This window comes from Salmo trutta, unplaced genomic scaffold (genome assembly GCF_901001165.1).
Source record: "Salmo trutta unplaced genomic scaffold, fSalTru1.1, whole genome shotgun sequence".
Lineage (NCBI taxonomy): Eukaryota > Metazoa > Chordata > Actinopteri > Salmoniformes > Salmonidae > Salmo > Salmo trutta.
Genome location: NW_021822662.1, coordinates 489,446 through 517,129, shown reverse-complemented (window position 1 = coordinate 517,129; position 27,684 = coordinate 489,446). Strand labels below are relative to the sequence as shown.

The window sequence follows — 27,684 nt, the reverse complement described above, 5'->3', positions numbered from 1 at the left end:
GCATGAAACCAAGGCTTTTACGGTTGCAGAAGTCAACAAATGAGAGCGCCTGGGGAATGGGAGTGGTGCAGGGGGCTACAGGGCCTGGATTAACCTCTATATCACCAGAGGAACAGAGGAGGAGTAGGATGAGGGTACTGCTAAAGGATATATGAACTGGTCGTCTAGTGCGTTGGGAACAGAGAATAAAAGGAGCAGATTTCTGGCCGTGGTAGAATAGATTCAGGGCATAATATACAGACAAGGGTATGGTAGGATGTGAGTACAGTGGAGGTAAACCTAGGCATTGAGTGACAATGAGAGAGCTTGCATCTCTGGAGACACAAGCTAACACAGGTGAGGTCTATGCATGTGTGGGGTGTGTGACAAAAGAGCTATCTAAGGCATGTTGAACTGGAGTAGGGGCTCTACAGTGAAATAAAACAACTACCCGAAACAGCAGAAGACAAGGCATATTGACATTAGAGAGAGTCATGTGTAGCCGAGTGATCATAGGGTCCAATGAGCAGCAATAGGTGAGTCCGGGAGCCATTCGGTAGTCGCTACTATGCTAGGTGAGTGGAAGTCACGGCATTCGGAAATCTAGCGGGCCGGGGCTAGCAGATGGGTCTTCGGTGACATTGCAACAGAAAAGCCTGTTGTAGCCACATCAGACGATTATGTCGGCAGTCCAGTCGTGATGGATCGGTGGGACTCCGTGTCGGCAATAATGGGTCCAGGCTAATTGGCAAAGAGGTATTGTAGCCCATGAATTAGCGGGTATACCTCTTCGGCTAGCCGGGAGATGGGCCTAGCTCGAGGCTAGCTCAAGGCTAACTGGTGCTTGCTTCAGGACAGAGGCGTTAGCCAGCGGTAGCCACACGGTTGCAGCTAGCTAGCTGCGATGATCCGGTGTAATGGTCCAGAGGTTGCGGCAGGAATTCGGTGATGTGGTGGAGAAAAGCTGTCCGATATGCCCTGGGTTGTTATCGCGCTGTGCAAACTGGCAGGTATTGACCGAGCTAAAGCTGGCTGGTCTCCAAGGTGAAGACCGCTAGCCATGGCTAACAGTGACAACTACCCAGTAGCTAGTTAGCTAACTCCTGATGGAGGTTCCAGCTATAATGTATAAAAATAGCAGATCTGTACCACATTGGGTGAGGCAGGTTGCAGGAAAGTACATTTAGATCGTAGGTGGAAAGTGAGATTAAATTATATACGAAAAACGGTGAAACCGACTATTTACGTGGGACAAGACGGGATAAGACAAACACACGTCCGACTGTTACGCCATCTTGGATCTTGACCCTTGACCCTCTGTTAGGAGTAGGGGTTCTGGTTAAGGCTAGGTATCGGTGTCAGTTCATTGTCCCTTTTCTTTGTGTTGTACAGTATTGGAGGTTACGGAACTTATCAAGATGTCATCACACTTGCAAGTAAGTTACAATATAAGTGTTACTGTTTTCATAACCAGAGATAAAAGTTAATTGAAAATGAACACAACATACACGTTTAGAATTGCTCTTTGCTTATTTCTTGTTTTCAGTTTTAATTACCTAACAAGAGTTCAGTGTCAAGAACCATGAGTAAGGTTCTGTTTCTCTGTGGTTCCAGACATCTTCAAGCTGTTTAACCCCGAGCTGCTGGGTCCGGCTCCACTGTGGACGCTCCATGGCTACCCTACTAGCATCAATAAGACAGGATTCAACTTTGCTGTGACAGGACACAACACTCTGTGAGGGACTGACTAGAACATTATATGTATTTACTGATGACAGAAAGGTCAACTGAGGCTGCGCTTAGAGGATGGATGTGAAATAACAAGCAGTGTGTACTTTGGTTTCAAATGTTTGTTTATTATCTTTAATAACTAAGATAACACTTTATTGTTGCCATTTATTACTGACACAAAACCAATGAACCTCAAAGCTTTTTCCAGATAAGTGTGTGTGTGTGTGTGTGTGTGTGTGTGTGTGTGTGTGTGTGTGTGTGTGTGTGTGTGTGTGTGTGTGTGTGTGTGTGTGACGAGAGAGAGCTAGATGGTTTGGTCTGAATATATCTTAAATCATTAATGTTTTATTATTGATGTTTTTTCCTCTCAGGAATGTCTCTGACCAGACCAGACATATGATCGACACGTTTAGGTCCTACCCAGTAAGCCTCATCACTATTCACAGACACCTTCCTATTGGCTACTTGTATTTATTATGGATCCCGTTAGCTGCTGCAAAAGCAGCAGCTACTCTTCCTGGGGTCCAGCAAAATTAAGGTAGTTTATACAATTTTAAAAACATTACAATACATTCACAGATTTCACAACCCACTGTGTTCCCTCAGGCCCCTACAACACCACATCTACGTGTGTGTATGTGTGTGTGTGTGTGTGTGTGTGTGTGTGTGTGTGTGTGTGTGTGTGTGCGTGCCAATGTTTGTGTTGCTTCACAGTCCCCGCTGTTCTATAAGGTGTTGTTTTATCTGTTTTTTAAATCTCATTTTACTGCTTGCATCAGTTACATAATGTGGAATAGAGATCCATGTAGTCATGGCTCTATGTAGTACTGTGCACCTCCCATAGTCTGTTCTGGACTTGGGGACTGTGAAGAGACCTCTGGTGGCATGTCTTGTGGGGTATGGATGGGTGTCTGAGCTGTGTGCCAGTAGTTTAAACAGACCTCTGGTGGCATGTCTTGTGGGGTATGGATGGGTGTCTGAGCTGTGTGCTGGTAGTTTAAACAGACCTCTGGTGGCATGTCTTGTGGGGTATGTATGGGTGTCTGAGCTGTGTGCCAGTAGTTTAGACAGACAGCTCGGTGCATTCAACATGTAAATACCTCTCACAAATACAAGTAGTGATGAAGTCAATCTCTCCTCCACTTTGAGCCAGGAGAGATTGACATGCATATTATTAATGTTAGCTCTCTGTGTACATCCAAGGGCCAGCCGTGCTGCCCTGTTCTGAGCCAATTACAATTTTTCTAAGTCCTTTTTTGTGGCACCTGACCACACGACTGAACAGTAGTCAAGGTGCGACAAAACTAGGGCCTGTAAGATGTGGCGGATGAATCAGAATGTATCCCTTTGGACTCTTGGTGTTGGAAGCCTGACTTCTTCCCTCCGCTGGGGCTCAGTCACCTGGGGCCCAGAGGGGAGAGGTCAGGCTTGTCTTTCACATATCCCTGGTGCTATGCAGAATATCAGAAAGGGAAGAGGACAGGATGGAACATTGTCTTCATATGTGAATGTATCTGTTAAACCATGTGAAGGGGTGGCGTGATTAATGGGGAACCAATTACTTGTCTCCACAATGTCTGTGCGCAAGTCACTCCCTCCTTTGGCATTGGGGGAAGGTGTGTGGCAGTGTCTGGACCATTGTATGTCCCCTCTGATGTTGCACTTATCTTGGGATAGTGTATGACCTAGAGACTCACTACCCTCAGTGAGCTTGTCCAGGAGTGGAGTCAAGAGGGGGTTTACTTGAGATGGGAGTATCTAGAGTTGTCAATTGATTTATGCCATTGGATGAGATGGTGTTTTTGTGCTATGAAGTACCAGGAACGAGATTAGAACCTCGTCAAAGGGACCAAACTGAACGATAATTTATAGCGAATGCTATCTGGCTAAGGGATACTCCTTTCTCAATTATAAAGTCCCTTTGTGAACTCTTCCTAAGATCTGTATTTCGTCATGTAGGTTGAGAGGGGTGTATCTTGGCTCTAAAAGATCTTTGTACTTTTGTGTTGTCACTATCAACGGTTCATTAGAAATGGTGAATCATTGAAAGTCAAGTGCTTTTTCAAAGCTCTTATTATTAAAGATGTAGTTTAAGTATAACTCTGACTGGTGTGTGAAGTTTAACTCTCCTCATTTGGTAATGCAGGAATTAGCCACCACAAGGACCTGCCTTGTTGATAGTGTTGTTAAGAAGGTAGAAACTAAGGCCTGTAGGACCTGCCTTGTTGATAGTGTTGTTAAGAAGGCAGAGCATCACTTTATTATAGACTTCTCCCCATCTTAGCTACTACTGCATCAATATGTTTTGATCATGACAGTTTACAATCTAGGGTTACTCCAAGCAGTTTAGTCATATCAACTTGCTCAATTTCCAAATTGTTTATTACAAGATTTAGTTGAGGTTTAGGGTTTAAGGGGAAACTTTTAAATGTCTTGGAATGGTCTAATCAAAGCCCAGACCTCAATCCAGTTGAGAATCTGTGGTATGACTTAAAGATTTCTGTACACCAGCGGAACCCATCCAACTTGAAAGAGCTGGAGCAGTTTTGCCTTGAAGAATGGGAAAAAAATCCCAGTGGCTAGATGGGCCAAGCTTATAGAGACATTTTATTTTTACCTTTATTTAACCAGGTAGGCCAGTTGAGAACAAGTTCTCATTTACAACTGCGACCTGGTCAAGATAAAGCAAAGCAGTGCGACACAAACAACACAGGGTTACACATGGGATAAACAAACGTACAGTCAATAACACAATAGAAAAATCAATGTACAGTGTGTGCAAATGTAGTAAAGTTAGGGAAGTAAGGCAATAAATAGGTCATAGAGGTGAAATAATTAATTTAGCATCAACACCGGAATGATAGCTGTGCAGATGATGATGTGCAAGTAGAGATACTGAGGTGCAAAAGAGCAACAAAAAAACAAAAAAAACAATACGGGGATGAGGTAGTTGGATGGGCTATTTACAGATGGGCTGTGTACAGGTACAGTGATCGGTAAGCTGCTCTGACAGCTGATGCTTTAAACTTAGAGATATGAGTCTCCAGCTAAAGTGATTTAAATTTTTTTTGCAATTCGTTCCAGCCATTGGCAGCAGAGAACTGGAAAGAAAGGCTGTGATGTAGTGATGCTAGTCGGGTGGGCGGGTGCGGGCAGTAATCGGTTGAAGAGCATGCATTTAGTTTTACTAGCATTTAAAAGCAGTTGGAGGCCACGGAAGGAGTGTTGTATGGCATTAAAGCTCATTTAGAGGTTAGTTCACGCAGTGTCCAAAGAAGGGCCAGATGTATACAGAATGGTGTCGTCTGCGTAGAGGTGGATCAAAGAATCACCCGCAGCAGGAGCGATATCATTGATATATACAGAGAAAAGAGTCGGCCCGAGAATTGAACCCTGTGGCACCCCCATAGAGACTGCCAGAGGTCCAGACAACAGGCCCTCCAATTTGACACACTGAACTCTGTAGTGATCCAGATTTTGCAGCTCTTTCAGAATATCAGCAGTCTCAATTATCTTAGATTTTTTGGTGGTGACAGTGTTTCCTAGCCTCAGTGCAATGGGCAGCTGGAAGGAGGTGCTCTTATTCTCCATGGACTTTAGTGTCCCAAAACTTTTTGGAATTAGTGCTACAGGATGCAAATTTGTGTTTGAAAACGCTAGCCTTAGCTTTCCTAACTGATAGACTGTGTATAATGGTTCCTGACTTCCCTTAAAAGTTGAATATCGCGGGGGCTATTTGATGCTAATGCAGTACGCCACAGAATGTTTTTGTGCTGGTCAAGGGCAGTCAAGTCTGGGGTGAACAAAGGGCTACATCTGTTCTTAGTTCTACATTTTTTGAATGGGTCATGCTTACTTAAGATGGTGAGGAAAGCACTTTTAAAGAGCAACCAGGCATCCTCTACTGAAGGGATGAGGTCAATATCCTTCCAGAATACCCGGCCCAAGTCGATTAGAAAGGCCTGCTTACTGAAGTGTTTTAGGGAGCGTTTGACCGTGATGAGGGGTGGTCGTTTGACCGCGGACCCATTTCGGACGCAGGCAATGAGGCAGTGATTGCTGAGATCCTGGTTGAAGACAGCAGAGGTGTATGTAGAGGGCAAGTTGGTCAGGATGATATCTATAAGGGTGCCCATGTTTACGGATTTAGGGTTGTACCTGGTAGGTTCCTTGATAATTTGTGTGAGATTGAGGGCATCTATCTCAGATTGTTGGACGGCCGGGGTGTTAAGCTTATCCCAGTTTAGGCCACCTAACAGTACGAACTCTGAAGATAGATGGAGGGCAATCAATTCACATATGGTGTCCAGGGCACAACTGGGGACTGAGTGGGGTCTATAACAAGCGACAACGGTGAGAGACTAATTTCTGGAGAGATGGGTTTTCAAAAGCAGAAACTCGAACTGTTTTTTTGTTTGTTTGTTTAGGCACAGACCTGGATAGAAAGCCTGCAGAGTTCTGTCAATCTCTGCAGTAGATTGTAACTCCTCCCCCTTTGGCAGTTCTATCTTGACGGAAAATGTTGTAGTTGGTGATGGAAATGTCTGAATTTTTGGTGGCCTTCCTAAGCCAGGATTCAGACACAGCTAGGACATCAGGGTTGGCGGAGTGTGCTAAAACAGTGAATAAAACAAACTTAGGGAGGAGGCTTCTGATATTAACATGCATGAAACCAAGGCTTTTACGGTTACAGAAGTCAACAAATGAGAGCACCTTGGGAATAGGTGTGGTGCTGGGGGCTACAGGACCTGGGTTAACCTCTACATCAACAGAGGAGGAGTAGGATAAGGGTACGGCTAAAGGCTATATGAACTGGTCGTCTAGTGCGTTGGGGACAGAGTATAAAAGGAGCAGATTTCTTGGCGTGGTAGAATAGATTCAGGTCATAATGTGCAGACAAGGGTATGGTAGGGTGTGTGGGATCTCATGTGTGGGGTGTGTGACAAAAGAGCTATCCAAGGCATGTTTAGCTGGACTAGGGGCTCTACAGTGAAATAAAACAACTACAGCAGAAGACAAGGCATATTGACATTAGAGAGAGTCATGTGTAGCCGAGTGATCATAGGGTCCAATGAGCAGCAATAGGTGAGTCCGGGAGCCATTCGGTAGTCGCTACTATGCTAGGCGAGCGGAAGTCACGGCATTCGGAAATCTAGCGGGCCGGGGCTAGCAGATGGGTCTTCGGCACGTCACAACGGAAAAGCCTGTTGAAACCCCCTCGGAAGATTACGTCGGCAGACCAGTCGTGATGGATCAGTGGGGCTCCGTGTCGGCAATAAAGGGTCCAGGCCAATTGGCAAAAGAAGTATTGGTGCCCAAGAATTAGCTGGTGGACTTCTTCGGCTAGCCGGGAGATGGGCCTAGCTCGAGGCTAGCTCAAGGCTAACTGGTGCTTGCTTCAGGACGGAGATGTTAGCCAGGAGTAGCCAATCGGATTGCAGCTAGCTAGCTGCGATGATCCGGTGTAAAGGTCCAGAGCTTGTGGTACGAATCCGGAGATGTGGTAGAGAAAAAGCAGTCCGATATGCTCTGGGTTGATATCGCGCTGTGCAGACTGGCAGGTATTGACTGAACTGAGGCTGGCTGGTGTCCGAATTAACGGTGAAGACTGCTAGCAGTGGCTAACTGACTGACTAGTAGCTAGTTAGCTGGCTAGCTTCTGATGGAGGTTCTGGTTCTAAGGTATAAAAATAGCAGATCCGTACCACATTGGATGAGCCGGGTTGCAGGAGAGTGTATTCAGTCCTTAGATGGAAAGTGAGATTAAAATATATACGAAATATATACGAAAAAAACGAGGAAAATGACATTTACTCAGGACAGGACAAGACAAAACACACGTCCGACTGCTACGCCATCTTGGACTTGTAACTGTAATTGCTGCCAAAGGTGGCTCTGCAAAGTATTGACTTTGGGGGGTGAATAGCTATACACGCTCAAGTTTACTGTTTTTTTTTGTCTTATTTCTTGTTTGTTTCACCCAAAAATATATTTTGGATCTTCAAAGTGGTAGGCATGTTGTGTAAATCAAATAATACAAACCCCCAAAAAATCTATTTTAATACCAGATTGTAAGGCATCAAAATAGGAAAAATTCCAAAGAGGGTGAATACTTTCGCAAGCCGCTGTATGTAAATGTGATATTTCCATTTTTTATTTGTAAATTAGCAACATTTCTAAAAACCTGTTTTGGCTTTGTCATTATGGGTTATTGTGTGTTGATTGATGAGGGGGAAACTATTTAATAGATTTTAAGGCTGTACCCTAACCAAATGTGGAGAAAGTCAAGGGGTCTGAATACTTTCTGAAGGCACTGTATGCACATCTGGCACAAAAGTGTTTTGTTATCGTAGAAATACGGGATGTGTGGAGGGCCGTTACAAGGCTGGACAATTTCCAGAAACTGTACGTTTTCGGACTTGTGCACTGGAGTGTTCGAGCCATAAGTGTGCCTTTCCATGCAGAGATGAACTACAAAATGAATGTATATGACATAATATTACTATATTTCAGGGTCTGAACTACAAAGAAGATTGGAAGCTGGTGACAGTGCTTATTGGAATGAACGACATCTGTGATTATTGTAAAAACAAAGTAAGGCAACATTTATTTTTTCATAGATTGTTGGATATAAAGTCACACCTGCCCAGTAGATTCAGTCACTCCTGCCCAGTAGATACAGTCACTCCTGCCCAGTAGATGCTGTCACTCCTGCCCAGTAGATACAGTCACTCCTGCCCAGTAGATACAGTCACTCCTGCCCAGTAGATGCTGTCACTCCTGCCCAGTAGATACAGTCACTCCTGCCCAGTAGATACAGTCACTCCTGCCCAGTAGATACAGTCACTCCTGCCCAGTAGATGCTGTCACTCCTGCCCAGTAGATACAGTCACTCCTGCCCAGTAGATGCTGTCACTCCTGCCCAGTAGATACAGTCACTCCTGCCCAGTAGATACAGTCACTCCTGCCCAGTAGATGCAGTCACTCCTGCCCAGTAGATACAGTCACTCCTGCCCAGTAGATACAGTCACTCCTGCCCAGTAGATACAGTCACTCCTGCCCAGTAGATACAGTCACTCCTGCCCAGTAGATACAGTCACTCCTGCCCAGTAGATGCAGTCACTCCTGCCCATTTAGTCTTTATGCCCTACTTTAGATACATTGCAATGTTTGTTAACTCAAATAACTAGAATATCTGTTATCTAAACTCACCAGAATATCTGTTACCTAAACTCAGCAGATTATCTGTTATCTAAACTCACCAGATTATCTGTTACCTAAACTCACCAGATTATCTGTTACCTACACTCACCAGATTATCTGTTACCTAAACTCACCAGATTATCTGTTACCTAAACTCACCAGATTATCTGTTACCTAAACTCACCAGATTATCTGACAGAGTAATTAACGGTGTATATTAAACAGAGAGCCGTGCTGTTCTAGCTGCTGTGACTGATTCTGTTTAACTATTGGTTATTAATATTCCACAGACTCTCTTCTCAGCGGACAACTTCATCTACTACATGACAGAGATGCTTGACACGATGATGAACGAGGTATAGTCAAGTTATTTTGTAACATTTTATTATGCACTGAAGGGGATTCTATGATGACTTATATTGTGGTCCTTTATTCTTCACTGATTTCTCTTTCCGTCTCTTTTCTCCCCCCCTCTCTTCTCTCTCTCTCTTCTCTCTTTCCCTCTTCTCTCTCTTCTCCCTCTCTCCCCCTCTCTCTTTTCTCCCTCTCTCCCCCTCTCTCTTCTCTCTCTCTTCTCCCTCTCTCCCCCTCTCTCTCTCCCCCACTCTCTCTCCCCCTCTCTCTCTTCCCCCTGTCTCTCTATTCCCCCTCTCGTTCTTTCTTTCTTTCTCTCTCTCTCATTCAGGTCCCTAGGATGATAGTGAACATCGTGCAGATCCTACCCATGGAGGCTCTCAGAGAAGTTCAGAGGCCCTCCATCGGCTGTGAGCTCCAAAAGTAGGACTGCTCTCCCTAACCTTGATACAATTCCACTCAAGTGTCTTTAAATGTTGTAATTTCTACCACGGAGGTTCTGCTCCCGCTTGGTGTTACCAGAGGATAACTCTACTGACATCTGTTAGGGGTTGGGGTTAAATTACTGAAATGTTGTCATCTCTACCAAGGAGGTTCTGCTCCTGCTTGGTGTTACCAGAGGATAACTCTACTGACCTGAAGGAACTAGGGTTAGATATTAGGGGTTGGGGTTAAATTACTGAAATGTTGTAATCTCAACCAAGGAGGTTCTGCTCCTGCTTGGTGTTACCAGAGGATAACTCTACTGACCTGAAGGAACTTATAGAACTCAACTTTGAATTTCAGGTGCGTGTTGATACAACCCTCTATCCCAGGGGTGGGCAACTCCGGTCCTCAAGGGCCTGATTGGTGCCCACCCCTGCTCTATCCCAGCATGCAGCTTGTGTGTACACTTCCCTATCTTCCACTGAGTACCCTTGACATGATACTCTATTGATACCTATCTCCCATTGTGTTTCCAGTGGAGGCTGGAGAAGCTTCTGGAAAGCGACCGCTTCTTCAAAGAGGACTTTGCTGTGGTTCTGCAGCCCTATCTTCAAAACATCCAGCCACCAAGATTGCCTGTTCGTTCCCTACCCATGAACCTCTAACATCTAACCCCTACTTATAACGCTCCCAACCACCAAGATGACCTGTTGTCGTTCCCTAACCCCTACCTACAACACACCGAACCACCAAGACTAACTGTTCGTTCTCTAACCCCTAACCCGTACCACCTAACCTCTAACCCCTACCTACAATACGCCCAAACACCAAGACTAACCGTTCGTTCCCTAACCCATAACCCCTAACCTCTACCTACAACAAGCTAAACCAGACTAATCGTTCGTTCCCTAACTCCTAACCCATAACCCCTAACTCCTAACCCATAACTCCCAACCTCTACCTACAACAAGCTAAACCAGACAAATTGTTTGTTCCCTAACCCCTAACCTCTACCTACAACAAGCTAAACCAGACAAATTGTTTGTTCCCTAACCCCTAACCTCTACCTACAACAAGCTAAACCAGACTAATTGTTTGTTCCTTCAGGCCAAAGAGTTCAATCTTGGTTTCATCAGACGAGAAAATCTTGTTTCTCATGGTCTGAGAATCCTTGCAAACTCCAAGCGGGCTGTCATGTGCCTTTTACTGAGGAGTGGCTTCCGTCTGGTCACTCTACCATAAAGGCCTGATTGGTGGAGTGCTGCAGAGATGGTTGTCCTTCTGGAAGGTTCTCCCATCTCCACAGAGGAAGTCTAGAGCTCTGTCAGAGTGACCATCGGGCTCTTGGTCACCTCCCTGACCAAGGCCCTTCTCCTCCGATGGCTCAGTTTGGCCGGGCGGCCAGCTCTAGGAATAGTCTTAGTGGTTCCAAACTTCTTCCATTTAAGAATGATGGAGGCCACTGTGTTATTAGGGACCTTCAATGTTTTGGTACCCTTCCACAGGTCTGTGCCTAGACACAATCCTGTCTCGGAGCTCTACGGACAATTCCTTCGACCTCATGGCTTGTTTTTTCTCTGACATGCACTGTCAACAGTGAGACATGTTATAGGATGCACCTGAGCTCAGTTTCTAGTCTCATAGTAAAGGGTCTGAATACCAATGTAAATTAGTTTTTTTTTTTTTTTTAATTTATGTTTATTTCTAAAAACCTGTTTTGGCTTTGTCATTACGGGGTATTGTCTATATATTGATGAGGAAAGGTTTTTATTTGATCAATTTTAGAATAAGGCTGTAACGTAACAAAATGTAGAACAAGGGAAGGTTTCTGAATACTTTCTGAATGCACTGTAAGTAACTCTACATGAAGCATATAGGAGTACCTGTGTCCTTTTTAACCGCTCTACACAGAATAGCCACATGAGGGCGCTCCCTCAAATCCTTTGGAGAAAACATCCTTTCTATTTTATTCAGCTTTGTTCAATTATATTCCTCATACTATAAAATAATGCCATGGAATTCTGAGCAAATCTTGTCTGCTAAATGAACTAGTGTAGCCCACAGCCATATGGCACAGCCACATCAGGACCTGCTAAATGAACTAGTGTAGCCCGCAGCCACATCAGGACCTGCTAAATGAACTAGTGTAGCCCACAGCCACATCAGGACCTGCTAAATGAACTAGTGTAGCCCACAGCCACATCAGGACCTGCTAAATGAACTAGTGTAGTCCACAGCCACATCAGGACCTGCTAAATGAACTAGTGTAGCCCACAGCCACATCAGGACCTGCTAAATGAACTAGTGTAGCCCACAGCCACATCAGGACCTGCTAAATGAACTAGTGTAGCCCACAGCCACATCAGGACCTGCTAAATGAACTAGTGTAGTCCACAGCCACATCAGGACCTGCTAAATGAACTAGTGTAGCCCACAGCCACATCAGGACCTGCTAAATGAACTAGTGTAGCCCACAGCCACATCAGGACCTGCTAAATGAACTAGTGTAGCCCACAGCCACATCAGGACCTGCTAAATGAACTAGTGTAGCCCACAGCCATATGGCACAGCCACATCAGGACCTGCTAAATGAACTAGTGTAGCCCGCAGCCACATCAGGACCTGCTAAATGAACTAGTGTAGCCCACAGCCACATCAGGACCTGCTAAATGAACTAGTGTAGCCCACAGCCACATCAGGACCTGCTAAATGAACTAGTGTCGCCCACAGCCACATCAGGACCTAACATCAGGACAACTCAGAGTATGCTATTCTGTTCTTCTGAAATAGACTACATTTTCTTCATATCATGTTTCTTTAAACCTGTCTAAAATAAACAATGGATATATTGTGAAGGTGTAGGCTATATTACATGGGTTTATTAGACTTTTTACATAACCCATTAAATCCAATCAAATCAAGTGTTATTTGTCACCTGCTGAGTACAACAGGTGTAGACCTTACCGAGAAATGTTTACTTACAAGCCCTTAACCAACAATGCAGTTCAAGAAATAGAGTTAAGAAAATATGTACTAAATAAACTAAAGTAAAAAATGTAATAAAAAGTAACACAATAAAATAACAAAAATGAGGCTATATACAGGGTGTTACGGTACAGAGTTAATGTGGAGGCTATATACAGGGTGTTACGGTACAGAGTTAATGCGGAGGCTATATACAGGGTGTTACGGTACAGAGTTAATGCGGAGGTTATATACAGGGTGTTACGGTACAGAGTTAATGCGGAGGCTATATACAGGGGGTACCGGTACAGAGTCAATGTGGAGGCTATATACAGGGGGTACCGGTACAGAGTCAATGTGGAGGCTATATACAGGGGGTACCGGTACAGAGTCAATGTGGAGGCTATATACAGGGTGTTACGGTACAGAGTCAATGTGGAGGCTATATACAGGGTATTACAGTACAGAGTCAATGTGGAGGCTATATACAGGTGGTACCGGTACAGAGTCAATGTGGAGACTATATACAGGGGGTACCGGTACAGAGTCAATGTGCAGGGGTACTGTAACGGTTGTCGTATGGACTAGACCAAGGCGCAGCGGGTTGAGTGCTCATATTAAACTTTTATTGAACACTAAATAAACAAACAAACAAGAAAAAACGAACGAACGCACAGTATTGCAGGCTAAACACAGCAGTGCAAAAACAACTTCCCACAAACCACAGGTGAAAAAAGGGCTACCTAAGTATGACTCCCAATCAGCAACAACGATGTAGAGCTGTTCCTGATTGAGAGCCATACCAGGCCAACAAAGAAATACACAACCTAGAAAAACCATAGAAATACAAAAACAAGAACAATACCCAAAAACCCCTACAACACAAAACAAACACACCCCTCTTATATAATAACATATCCAATAAACCCCGAAACACTCTAAACAAACGCCCCCTGCCACGTCCTGACCAAACTATAATAACAAATAACCCCTATTACTGGTCAGGACGTGACAAGTACAGGTTAGTTTAGGTAATTTGTACATGTAGGTAGGGGTAAAGTGACTATGCATAGATAATAAACAGTGAGTAGCAGCAGTGTAAAAACAAAATAGTCCACGTGGCGATTTGATTCATTTTTCAGCAGTCTTATGGCTTGGGGGTAGAAGCTGTTAAGGAGCCTTTTGGGCCTAGATTTGGCGCTCCGGTACAGCTTGCCGTGCAGTAGCAGAGAGAACAGTCTATGACTTGTGTGAGTGGAGTCTTACCCCCTAAACCCTAACCTCTAACCCTTACCCCCTAAACCCTAACCTCTAACCCTTACCCCCTAAACCCTAACCTCTAACCCTTACCTACAACACGCCCAACCACCAAGACTACTGGTTTTCATTTCCTTTCCTCTAACCCCTATCTATAACACCCCAACCATTAAGAAAAAAGGTTTGTTTCCTAACCCCTAACCCTTACCCCCTAAACCCTAACCTCCAACCCCTACCTACAACAGGCCCAAACACCAAGACTAACTGCTTGTTCCCTAACCCCTAACCCTTACCCCCTAAGCCCTACCTACAACATTCCCAACCACCAAGACTACCTGTTTTGTTCCCTAACACCTACACCACAACCGAGACTGCCTATTCGTTCCCTAACCCCTACCTACGCTACAACAGACTGCCTATTCGTTCCCTAACCCCTACCTACACTACAACAGACTGCCTATTCGTTCCCTAACCCCTACCTACGCTACACCAGACTGCCTATTCGTTACCTAACCCCTACCTACGCTACAACAGACTGCCTATTCGTTCCCTAACCCCTACCTACGCTACAACAGACTGCCTATTCGTTCCCTAACCCCTACCTACGCTACAACAGACTGCCTATTCGTTCCCTAACCCCTACCTACACTACAACAGACTGCCTATTCGTTCCCTAACCCCTTTAACAGACTGCCTATTTGTTACGTAACCCCTACCTACGCCACACCCAACAACCGAGGCTGCCTGTTTGTTCCCTACCCTCTAACCTCTAACCTCTAACCTCTAACCCCTTCCTACAACACGCCCAACCACCAAGATTTACACAGTATTCAATAAATCAAGTCGATCTGCAATCTATGATCTATGATTTACTAAATAACCGAATCACTTAAAGTATATGTTTTAGCATAGCACCCTTGATAAATTAATGAAAGTCTGTTATTGATTTTCACTTCAGGATGGAAAAATAGATCTCAGCTTTTTCACCGCAGACTGTTTCCACTTCAGAGTGAAGGGCCACGAGGAGCTGGCCAAGGGTTTATGGAACAACATGGTGAGTTAGGGGTTTGGGGTTAGGTTAAATGGTTAAGGTTAGGAGCTGGCCAAGGGACAATGAAACATGATGAGTTAGGGGTTAAGGTTAGGAGCTGGCCAAGGAACAATGAAACAACATGGTGAGTTAGGGGTTAAGGTTAGGAGCTAGCCAAGGAACAATGAAACAACATGGTGAGTTAGGGGTTAAGGTTAGGAGCTAGCCAAGGAACAATGAAACAACATGGTGAGTTAGGGGTTAAGGTTAGGAGCTAGCCAAGGAACAATGAAACAACATGGTGAGTTAGGGGTTAAGGTTAGGAGCTCGCCAAGGAACAATGAAACAACATGGTGAGTTAGGGGTTAAGGTTAGGAGCTGGCCAAGGAACAATGAAACAACATGGTGAGTTAGGGGTTAAGGTTAGGAGCTAGCCAAGGAACAATGAAACAACATGGTGAATTAGGGGTTAAGGTTAGGAGCTGGCCAAGGAACAATGAAACAACATGGTGAGTTAGGGGTTAAGGTTAGGAGATGGCCAAGGAACAATGAAACAACATGGTGAGTTAGCGGTTAGGGGTTAAGGGGTTAGGATTTAGGGGTTTGGGTTAGCAGTTGGGACTATGAAACAACATGGTGAACCCTCTTAACCTTTCTATGTTAAATAACGATATGGGAAAATATTGCATACATTTTTTTGCGAAGAGAACACCGACTTGTGTTTTGTTAATTTGAGCATAATGTCCTCCTATTTTTTTCCAGTTCCAACCGGAGGGACATAAAGAGTTGGTGAACACATTCTCAAACCCTATCAAACTCATCTGCCCTCCCAAGGTACTTGTATTGTATTTATTATGGATCCCCATTAGTTCCTGTCAAGGCAGCAGCTACTCTTCCTGGGGTTTATTATGGATCCCCTTTAGTTCCTGCCAAGGCAGCGGCTACTCTTTCTGGGGTTTATTATGGATCCCCATTAGTTCCTGTCATGGCAGCAGCAGCTAATCTTCCTGGGGTTTATTATGGATCCCCATTAGTTCCTGTCAAGGCAGCAGCTACTCTTCCTGGGGTTTATTATGGATCCCCATTAGTTCCTGTCAAGGCAGCAGCTACTCTTCCTGGGGTTTATTATGGATCCCCATTAGTTCCTGTCATGGCAGCAGCAGCTAATCTTCCTGGGGTTTATTATGGATCCCCATTAGTTCCTGCCAAGGCAGCAGCTACTCTTCCTGGGGTTTATTATGGATCCCCATTAGTTCCTGCCAAGGTAGCAGATACTCTTCCTGGGATCCTGCAAAATTAAGACAGTCCTATACAATTTTAAAAACAACAATACATTTCAAAACCGATTTCACAACACATTAAGTGTTACTTTACTACCACATATCTACAACACAAAATCCATGTGTACGTGTGTGTATAGTTCGTATGTTATAGTGTGTGTGTACAGTATGCATGTGTCTGTGTGTGTGTGTCTCTAAGATGGCGCAGACAGACATGGCCGCTCTGCTTCTGGCTCCAAAGCAACTTTGCAGTATTTTTTTATTTGTGTGTGTTATGTCTTACATTATTGGCCCAGAATTTTTTTTGCATTATTACATTCAACCAGAAATAACTTTTGGATATCAGAGCGATGGTAATTCACCAGCATTCTGACCAGAAATACGACCGAATTGTTGATACCCCCCAGGGCAATGTAACTTATCGCAGAGGCTGCTCCAAGATCACACCGGCGGAGATGAGGTTTTTGGAGTGGACTTCTAGTCCGACTCAGGAGGCGTGCACACCATCCACCACTTCCGAGTATATTACTCGCTAATGTTAAGTCTCTGGACAATAAAGTAGACAAACACAGGGCGAGGATCTCCTTCCGGAGAGACATCAGGGACTGTAACATACTCTGTTTCACGGAATCATGGCTCTCTCCGGATATACTGTCTCCATCCATACAGCCAGCTGGGTTCTCAGTACATTGCGCAGACAGCAATAAAGAACTCTCCAGGAAGAAGAAAGGTGTATGTTTCATGGTTAACTACTCATGGTGTGATTGTCGTAATGTATAGGAACTCAAGTCCTTTTGTTCACCCGACCTAGAATCGCTCACAATCAAATGCCAACCGTATTACCTCCAAAGAGAATTCTCTTCGGTTATAGTCACAGCCGTGTATATTCCCCTTCAAGCTGATACCACAGCGGCCCTCAAGGAACTACAGTGGACTTTGTGTTAACTAGAAACCACATATCCTGAGGCCACAAATATTGTAGCTGGGAACTTTTAATAAAGCAAATCTGAGGAAAACTCTACCGAAGTTCTATTAACACATTGCCTGTAGTATTCGTGCTTCAAAAACTCTCAACCATTGTTCCTCCCCCTTTCGGGATGGCTACAAGGCACGACCCCACCCTCCCTTTGGGAAATCAGATCACGACTCCATTCTGCTCCTCCCTTCTTATAGGCAGAACCTCAAACAGGAAGTACCCGTGCTAAGGTCTATTCAACGCTGGTCTGACCAATCAGAATCCATGCATCAGGATTGTTTTTAACACACAGACTGGGATATCAATTTATCAATCAAATGTATTTATTAAGCCCTTCTTACATCAGCTGATGTCACAAACTGTTGTACAGAAACCCAGCCTAAAACCTCAAACAGTAAGTAATGCAGGTATAGAAGCATGGTGGCTAGGAAAAACTCCCTAGAAAGGCCAGAACCTAGGAAGAAACCCAGAGGGGAACCAGGCTATGAGGGGTGGCCAGTCCTCTTCTGGCTGTGCTGGATGGAGATTATAAGCAGAACATGTTCATAGATGACCAGCAGGCTCAAATAATAATCAAAGTGGTTGTAGAGGGTGTAACAGGTCAGCACCTCAGGAGTAAATGTCAGTTGGCTTTTCATAGCCAATCATTCAGAGTATCTCTACTGCTCCTGCTGTCTCTAGTGAGTTGAAAACAGCAGGTCTGGGACAAGGTAGCACGTCCGGTGAACAGGTCAGAGTTCCATAGCCGCAGGCTGAACAGTTGAAACTGGAGCAGCAGCATGACCAGGTAGACTGGGGACAAAAAGGAGTCATCAGGCCAGGTAGTCCTGAGACATGGTCCTAGGGCTCAGGTCCTCCGAGAGAGAGAAAGAAAGAGAGAATTAGAGAGAGCATACTTAAATTCACACAGGACACCGGATAAGACAGGATAAATACTCCAGATATAACAGACTGACCCTAGCCCCCCGACACAAACTATTGCAGCATAAATACTGGAGCATGAGACAGGAGAGGTCGGGAGACACTGTGGCCCCATCCGGCGATACCCCCGGACAGGGCCAAACAGGCAGGATATAACCCCACCCACTTTGCCAAAGCACAGCCCCCACACCACTAGAGGGATAGATAGGTAGGAGCAAGCCCATGTAATGCTTTGTAGGTTAGCAGTAAAACCTTGAAATCAGCCCTTGCCTTAACAGGAAGCCAGTGTAGAGAGGCTAGCACTGGAGTAATATGATCACATTTTTGGGTTCTAGTCAAGATTCTAGCAGCCGTGTTTAGCACTAACTGAAGATTGTTTAGTGCTTTATCCGGGTAGCCGGAAAGTAGAGCATTGCAGTAGTCTAATCTAGAAGTGACAAAATCATTGATACATTTTTCTGCATAATTTTTGGACAGAAAGTTTCAGATTTTTGCAATGTTATGTAGATGGAAAAAAGCTGTCCTTGAAACAGTCTTGATATGTTCGTCAAAAGAGAGATCAGGGTCGCCTAGAACCTTCACAGTTTTATTTGAGACGACTGTACAACCATCAAGATTAATTGTTAGATTCAACAGAAGATCTCTTTGTTTCTTGGGACCTAGAACAAGCATCTCTGTTTTGTCCGAGTTTAAAAGTAGAACATTTGCCGCCATCCACTTCCTTATGTCTGAAACACAGGCTTCCAGGGAGGGCAATTTTGGGGTTTCACCATGTTTCATCGAAATGTACACCTGTGTGTCGTCCGCATAGCAATGAAAGTTAACATTGTTTCCGAAATGACATCACCAAGAGTTAAAATATATAGTGAAAACAATAGTGGTCCTAAAACAGAGCCTTGAGGAACACCGAAAAGAGCCTTGAGGAACACCGAGGACAAACCATCTACAGAGACAAGCTGATATCTTTCCCGGCAGATAAGATCTAAACCAGGCCAGAACTTGTCTGTGTAGAGCAATTTGCGTTTCCAATCTCTCCAAAAGAATGTGGTGATCGATGGTATCAAAAGCAGCACTAAGGTCTAGGAGCACGAGGACAGATGCTCCTAGACCTGATGCCATTAAAAGGTAATTTACCACCTTCAGAAGTGCAGTCTCAGTGCTATGATGGGGTCTAAAACCAGACTGAAGCGTTTCATATACATTTTTTGTCTTCAGGAAGGCAGTGAGTTGCTGCGCAACAGCTTTTTCAAAATTGTTTGAGAGGAATGGGAGATTCGATATAGGCTGATAATTTTTTATATTTTCTGGGTCAAGGTTTGGCTTTTTCAAGAGAGGCTTTACTACTGCCACTTTTAGTGAGTTTGGTACACATCCGGTGGATAGAGAGCCGTTTAATATGTTCAACATAGGCGGGCCAAGCACAGGAAGCAGCTCTTTCAGTAGTTTAGTTGGAATATGGTCCAGTATGCAGCTTGAAGGTTTAGAGGCTATTCGTTTTTTCATCAATGTGTCAAGGGATATAATATTTAAAAAACTTGAGTGTCTCCCTTGATCCTAGGTCCTGGCAGTGTTGTGCAGACTCAGGACAACTGAGCTTTGGAGAAATACGCAGATTTAAATAGGAGTCCGTAATTTGCTTTCTAATGATCATGATCTTTTCGTCAAAGAAGTTCATGAATTTATCACTGCTGAAGTGAAAGCCATCCTCTCTTGGGAAATGTTGCTTTTTAGTTAACTTTGCGACAGTATCAAAAATACATTTTGGATTGTTCTTATTTTCCTCAATTAAGTTGGAAAAATAGGATGATCGAGCAGCAGTGAGGGCTCTTCGATATTGCACGGTACTGTCTTTACAAGCTAGTCGGAAGACTTCCAGTTTGGTGTAGCGCCATTTCCGGTCCAATTTTCTGGAAGCTTGCTTCAGAGCTTGGGTATTTTCTGTATACCAGGGAGCTAGTTTCTTATGACAAATGTTTTTTTGTTTTTAGGGGTATGACTGCATCTAGGGTATTGCGCAAGGTTAAATTGAGTTCCTCAGTTAGGTGGTTAACTGATTTTTGTCCTCTGACGTCCTTGGGTAGGTGGAGGGAGTCTGGAAGGGCATCTAGGAATCTTCGGGTTGTCCGAGAATTTATAGCACGGCATTTGATGATCCTTGGTTGGGGTCTAAGCAGATTATTTGTTGCAATTGCAAATGTTATAAAATGATGGTCCAATAGTCCAGGATTATGAGGAAGAACATTGAGATCCACAACATTTATTCAACGGGAGAAAACTATGTCCAGAGTATGACTGTGGCAGTGAGTAGATTCGGAGACATGTTGGACAAAACCCACTCAGTCGATGATGGCTCCGAAAGCCTTTTGGAGTGGGTGTGTGGACTTTTCCATGTGAAAATTAAAGTCACCAAAAATGTGAATATTATCTGCCATGACTACAAGGTCCGATAGGAATTCAGGGAACTCAGTGAGGAACGCTGTATATAGCCCAGAAGTCCTGTAAACAGTAGCTATAAAAAGTGATTGAGTAGGCTGCATAGATTCCATGACTTCCAGCTCAAAAGATGAAAATGCAGTCGTTTATTTTTGTAAATTGAAATTTGCTATCGTGAATGTTAGCAACACCTCCGCCTTTGCGGGATGCGCGGGGATATGGTCACTAGTGTAACCAGGAGGTGAGGCCTCTTACCACAATAAATTCATTAGGCTTAAACTATGTTTCAGTCAGGCCAGTCACATCAAGATTATGATCAGTGATTAGTTCATTGACTATAACGGCCTTGGAAGTCAGGGATCTAACATTAAGTAGCCCTATTTTGAGATGTGAGATATCACAATCTCTTTCAATAATGGCAGGAATGGAGGAGGTCTTTATTCCAGTGAGATTGCTAAGGCGAACACCGCCATGTTTAGCTTTGCCCAACCTAGTTCAGGCACAGACACGGCCTCAATGGGGATAGCTGAGCTGACTACACTGACTGTGCTAGTGGCAGACTCCACTAAGCTGGCAGGCTGGCTAACAGCTGCCTGGCCTGCATCCTATCTCATTGTGGAGCTAGAGGAGTTAGAGCCCTGTCTATGTTCGTAGATAAGATGAGAGCGCCCCTCCAGCTAGGATGGAGTCTGTCAGTCCTCAACAGGCCAGGCTTGGTCTTTTTTGTGGGTGAGTCCCAGAAAGAGGGACAATTATCTACAAATTCTATCTTTTGGGAAGGGTAGAAAACCGTTTTCATTGAGTTGTGAGACTCTGCTGTACAGCTCATCACTCCCCCTAACTGGGTGGGGGCCAGAGACAATTACTCGATGCCGACACATCTTACCAACTGATTAACACACTGAAGCTATGTTGCGCTTGGTGACCTCTGACTGTTTCATCCTAACATCGTTGGTGCCAACGTGGATAACAATATCCCTATACTCTCTACACTCGCCAGTTTTGGCCTTAGCCAGCACCATCTTCAGATTAGTCTTAACGTCAGTAGCCCTGCCCCCTGGTAAACAGTGTATGATCGCTGGATGATTCATTTTAAGTCTAATACTGCGGGTAAGGGAGTCGCCAATGTCTAGCGTTTTCAATTTGTCAGAGCTAATGGTGGGAGGCTTCGGCGTCTCAGACCCCGTAACGGGAGGATGAGAGACCAGAGAAGTTTCGGCCTCTGACTCCGACCCGTTGCTTAATGTGGAGAACCGGTTGAAAGTTTCTGTCGGCTGAATGAGCGATACCGGTCGAGCATTCCTACAGCATTTCCCTCCAGAAGCCATGAGAAAATTGTCCGGCTGCGGGGACTTTGAGAGGGGATTTATACTAACGTTACTATCTGTACTTACTGGTGGCACAGACGCTGTTTCATCCTTTCCTACACTGAAATTACCCTTGCCTAACGATTGCGTCTGAAGCTGGGCTTGCAACACAGCTATCCTCGCCATAAGGCGATCGTTCTCCTGTATATTATGAGTACAGCGACTGCAATTAGATACAGTCAGTATCTGGATAATATGTCTGAAATGCTTGATAATGTACAGTGGTTCTTCCTTTAAAAGTTGCATCGTACAGCAGCACAGCTTGCGGGCTGCCGCAAAATTCTATGGCACGATATTTAAGTGTCAGCCATTGTTGCCATTAATGGTAGTTAGTGTTACCGTGGCTGTTTTAGTGTAACTTACTTATTGGCATAAAGGCCTACTTAAATATACAGTACATCAATCAATCACTCATTCATTTGTGCATGTCATCACACAGCATACAAGTCATCCATGTCTTTAAATACAGTCAAGCATTTTAGTTATAAAACGAACACATTTTACAATCACGGCTAAAGTGATTTAATTAGGGGTTTCCCTAATTAAAAAAATATGGCGCTGTACAATGTGACTGGTCGGGAGTAGGCCTAGGCTACTAAGTGACAGAGTAAAGAGCAAAATAATCTTTACATTTCCACATAAAAATCTGATTGATTTATAAAGACCAGTCCCCATGCTCTGTCATTCAGTGATATTTATTTCCCTCGCAAACATCCATTAATACTGTACATTTAAAGTCCCTAAACTGTGCTGACCAACTGGCAGGTGTCTTCACTGACATTTTCAACATGTCCCTGATTAAATCTGTAATACCAACATGTTTTAAGCAGACCACCATAGTCCCTGTGCCCAAGAACACTAAGGTAACCTGCCTAAATGACTACAGACCCGTAGCACTCACGTCCGTAGCCATGAAGTGCTTTGAAAGGTTGGTAATGGCTGACATCAACACCATTATCCCAGAAACCCTTGACCCACTCCAATTTGCATACCGCCCAAACAGATCCACAGATGATGCAATCTCTATTGCACTCCACACTGCCCTTTCACACCTGGACAAAAGGAACACTTATGTGAGAATGCTATTCATTGACTACAGCTCAGCGTTCAACACCTCAAAGTTCATTAATAAGCTAAGGACCCTGGGACAAAACACCTCCCTCTGCAAGTGGATTTCCTGGACTTCCTGACGGGCTGCCCCCAGGTGGTGAGGGTAGGTAGCAACACATCTGTCACGCTGATCCTCAACACTGGAGCTCCCCAGGGGTGCGTGCTCAGTCTCCTCCTGTACTCCTGTTCACCCATGACTGCATGGCCAGGCAGGACTCCAACACCATCATTAAGTTTGCAGACGACACAACAGTGGGAGACCTGATCACCGACAACAACGAGATAGCCTATAGGGAGGAAGTCAGAGACCTGGCCGGGTGGTGCCAGAATAACAACCAAGACTAAGGAGATGATTGTGGACTACAGGAAAAGGAGGACCGAGCACGCCCCAATTCTCATCGACGGGGCTGTAGTGGAGCAGGTTAACAGCTTCAAGTTCCTTGGTGTCCACATCAACAACAAACTAGAATGGTCCAAACACACCAAGACAGTCGTGAAGTGGGCACAACAAAGCCTATTCTCCCTCAGGAAACTAAAAAGATTTGGCATGGGTCCTGAGATCCTCAAAAGGTTCTACAGCTGCAACATCGAGAGCATCCTGACTGGTTGCATCACTTCCCGGTACGGCAATTGCACGGCCTCTGACCGCAAGGCACTACAGAGGGTAGTGCATACAGCCCAGTCACCCCAGCCACCCCAGTCATAGACTGTTCTCTCTACTACCGCATGGCAAGCAGTACCGGAGTGCCAAGTCTAGGACAAAAAGGCTTCTCAACAGTTTTTACCCCCAAGCCATAAGACTCCTGAACAGGTAATCAAATGGCCACCCAGACCATTTGCAATGTGTCCCCCTGCCCCAACCCCTCTTTTAAGCTGTTGCTACTCTCCGTTTATCATCTAAGCATAGTCACGTTAACTATACATTCATGTACATACTACCTCAATTGGGCCGACCAACCAGTGCTCCCGCACATTGGCTAACTGGGCTATCTGCATTGTGTCCCACCACCCACCACCCACCAACCCCTCTTTTACGCTACTGCTACTCTCTGTTCATCATATATGCATAGTCATTTTAACCATATCTACATACTACCTCAATCAGCCTGACTAACCGGTGTCTGTATGTAGCCTCGCTACTTTTATAGCCTCGCTACTGTATATAGCCTGTCTTTTTACTGTTGTTTTATTTCTTTACTTACCTATTGTTCACCTAATACCTTTTTTGCACTATTGGTTAGAGCCTGTAAGTAAGCATTTCACTGTAAGGTCTACACCTGTTGTATTCAGCGCACGTGACAAATAAACTTTGATTTGAACTCGGCAAGAGGACTATTGTCCTGCTGATAGCCCATCAAGGGTGGATGGCTTCTAGCCCATCAAGGGTGGATGGCTTCTAGCCCATCAAGGGTGGATGGCTTCCAGCCCATCAAGGGTGGATGGCTTCTAGCCCATCAAGGGTGGATGGCTTCTAGCCCATCAAGGGTGGATGGCTTCTAGCCCATCAAGGGTGGATGGCTTCCAGCCCATCAAGGGTGGATGGCTTCTAGCCCATCAAGGGTGGATGGCTTCCAGCCCATCAAGGGTGGATGGCTTCCAGGCCCTCAAGGGTGGATGGCTTCCAGCCCATCAAGGGTGGATGGCTTCCAGCCCATCAAGGGTGGATGGTAAAAGTACATGGAGAGCTAACATTAATGACATGCATGTCAATATCTCATGGCTCAAAGTGGAGGAGAGACTGACTTCATCGCTACTTGTTTTTGTAAGAGGTGTTGACAAGCTGAACGTACCGAGCTGTCTGTTTAAAATACTCGGACACCCCATGTATACCCCACAAGACATGCCACCAGAGGTCTCTTCACAGTCCCCAAGTCCAGAAAAGACTATGGGAGGTGCACAGTACGACATAGAGCCATGACTACATGGAACTCTATTCCACATCAGGTAACTGATGCAGCAGGAGAATCAGATTTATAAAAACAGGTAAAAAATACACCTTATGGAACAGCGGGGACTATGAAGAGACACACACCAAGGTACAGACACATGCATACGCAAACATTGTGATATTGTTGTATGGTGGTATTAAATATTTTGTATTGTAGATATGTAATAATGTTATATGATGTACTGTTTTATCTTTTGTTTTATATGTAATGTAAGTGCTTTAATATGTTTGGTACCCAGGAAGAGTAGCTGCTGCCTTGGCAATGGGGATCCCTAATAAATGCAAACCCTATATTTTTTACAGTAGGCCCCATGTCAACCCTATATATTTTACAGTAGCCCCCATGTCAACCCTATATATTTTACAGTAGCCCCTATGTCAACCCTATGTCAGCCCTGTATATTTTACAGTAGCCCCTATGTCAACCCTATGTCAGCCCTGTATATTTTACAGTAGCCCCTATGTCAACCCTATGCCAGCTCTGTCTTCCACAGTAGCCCCCATGTCAACCCTACGTCAGCTTTATATATTTTACAGTAAGCCCCATGTCAACCCTATATATTTTACAGTAAGCCCCATGTCGACACTATATATTTTACAGTAAGCCCTATGTCAGCCCTATATATTTTACAGTAGGAACCCTGTCAACCATGCTGTATGTCAGCCCTATATAGTTTACAGTAGGCCCTATGTCAGCCCTATATATTTTACAGTAGGCCCTATGTCAGCCCTATTTATTTTATAGTAGGCCCCATGTCAACCCTGTCAGCCCTATATATTTTACAGTAGGCCCCATGTCAACTGTGTCAGCCCTATATATTTTACAGCAGGCACTATGTCAACCCTATGTCAGCCCTGTATATTTTACAGTAGCCCCATGTCAGCCCTATATATTTCATAGTAAACTCAATGTCAACTATATCTTTTACAGTAAGCCCCATGTCAACCCTACGTCAGCTCTATATATTTTAGAGCAAGCCCCATATCAACCCTATATATTTTACATAGGCCCTATGTCAACCCTATGTCTTCCACAGGCCCCATGTCAGCCCATTATAGTTTACATAGGCCCTATGTCAACCCTATGTCTTCCACAATAGGCCCCATGTCAACCCTGTGTCAGGTCTATGTATTTTACAGTATGCCCTATGTCAAAACTATGTCAGCCCTATATATTTTACAGTAGGCCCCATGTCAACCCTGTCAGCCCTATATATGTTACACTAAACCCCATGTCTACCCTATGTCATTCTTATATATTTTACAGTAAGCCCCATGTCAACCCTATGTCAGCCCTATATATTTTACAGTAGCCCCCATGTCAACCCTATGTCATTCCTATATATTTTACAGTAAGCCCCATGTCAACCCTATGTCAGCCCTATATATTTTACAGTAGCCCCATGTCAACCCTACGTCAGCCCTATACATTTTACATAGGACATATGTCTTCCACAATAGGCCCCATGTCAACCCTATGTCAGCCCTATATATTTTACATAGGGCCTATGTCAGCCCTACGTATTTTACATAGGCCCTATGTCTTTGAATCTTGAATTACTCTTAAGTGAGATGTATGAACTAATGAATTGAAGACATTCACAGCTATCTGTTAATAATGGGGATGTTTTGTGATTTAGGATCATCCTTACATCTACACAAGACCCAGAGCTGTGTCTCGAGGACCACCACTGACCCTCCACATGCCCATGGTCATCCTCCTCCTACTCCTTACAATGTCTGCAATCTACTGATCTACATGACTGTTTCCAATGGGCTGATAATCTACATGACTGTTTCCAATGGGCTGATAATCTACATGACTGTTTCCAATGGGCTGATAATCTACATGACTGTTTCCAATGGGCTGATAATCTACATGACTGTTTCCAATGGGCTGATAATCTACATGACTGTTTCCAATGGGCTGATAATCTACATGACTGTTTCCAATGGGTTGATAATCCACATGACTGTTTCCAATGGGCTGATAATCCACATGACTGTTTCCAATGGGCTGATAATCCACATGACTGTTTCCAATGGACTGATAATCTACATGACTGTTTTCAATGGGCTGATAATCTACATGACTGTTTCAATGGGCTGATAATCTACATGACTGTTTCCAATGGGCTGATAATCCACATGACTGTTTCCAATGGGCTACTCTTAATGCAGTCACTGGTATACTTTTATTTACAAAGCCATTTTGAGTTTACTACCATTTCATTTTGGCATTTTTATTGTTCAGAAATGTGGTGGGTACTCTCTTCGTTCGCAGGACTTTATCCTGCTAACTGTTCCAAATGTCCGAACTGAATTTGGTAAAAGGGCTTTTATGTACTCTGCACCATCGTCTTGGAACGCCTTACAAAATACTTTTAAACTGGAAGAACTTGTCCCGATTGGTGTTTTTAAATCAATGCTGAAGGATTTTGAGACTGATTCTCTGACCTGTCAATGTTTTTAATTTGCTGTTTTTGATTTTGTTATACTCTTGTAAATTCTATGGTTTTTACTAGATTACTTGGAGTCTTTCATGTTGTCTGTCTTTAATTGTGTAATGACAAAACGACACTTCATGTTATCTATGGGACCCTTTAGATGATACATTCTGAAATCTTGCTCTGATTTAAGTACACATTTCACCTTCAGAGGTGAATTTATCAAACCTATCGCAGTGAAAAAAAGTGTTTTGTTGT

The 27,684-nt window shown here is 44.2% G+C and overlaps 1 protein-coding gene across 2 annotated transcripts in view; it reads left to right on the top strand.

Annotated features, from left to right (window-relative positions):
- LOC115183108 (phospholipase B1, membrane-associated) overlaps positions 1–27,148 on the top strand; it is a 33,840-nt gene extending 6,692 nt beyond the window's left edge. Inside the window, exons 6-17 of one of the 2 annotated variants that reach the window (XM_029744446.1) lie at positions 1,372–1,415; positions 1,594–1,714; positions 2,082–2,133; positions 8,224–8,304; positions 9,204–9,269; positions 9,599–9,690; positions 9,972–10,053; positions 10,230–10,331; positions 14,873–14,968; positions 15,707–15,778; positions 26,620–26,738; positions 26,769–27,148. In XM_029744446.1, the coding sequence (XP_029600306.1) occupies positions 1,372–1,415; positions 1,594–1,714; positions 2,082–2,133; positions 8,224–8,304; positions 9,204–9,269; positions 9,599–9,690; positions 9,972–10,053; positions 10,230–10,331; positions 14,873–14,968; positions 15,707–15,778; positions 26,620–26,733 (922 nt within the window). In that variant the 3' untranslated portion in view covers positions 26,734–26,738; positions 26,769–27,148. Of the gene's footprint in view, positions 1–1,371; positions 1,416–1,593; positions 1,715–2,081; positions 2,134–8,223; positions 8,305–9,203; positions 9,270–9,598; positions 9,691–9,971; positions 10,054–10,229; positions 10,332–14,872; positions 14,969–15,706; positions 15,779–26,619 lie in introns of both variants that reach the window. The other variant, XM_029744445.1, reaches the window with a different exon arrangement.
- The last annotated feature ends 536 nt before the right edge of the window (positions 27,149–27,684 follow it).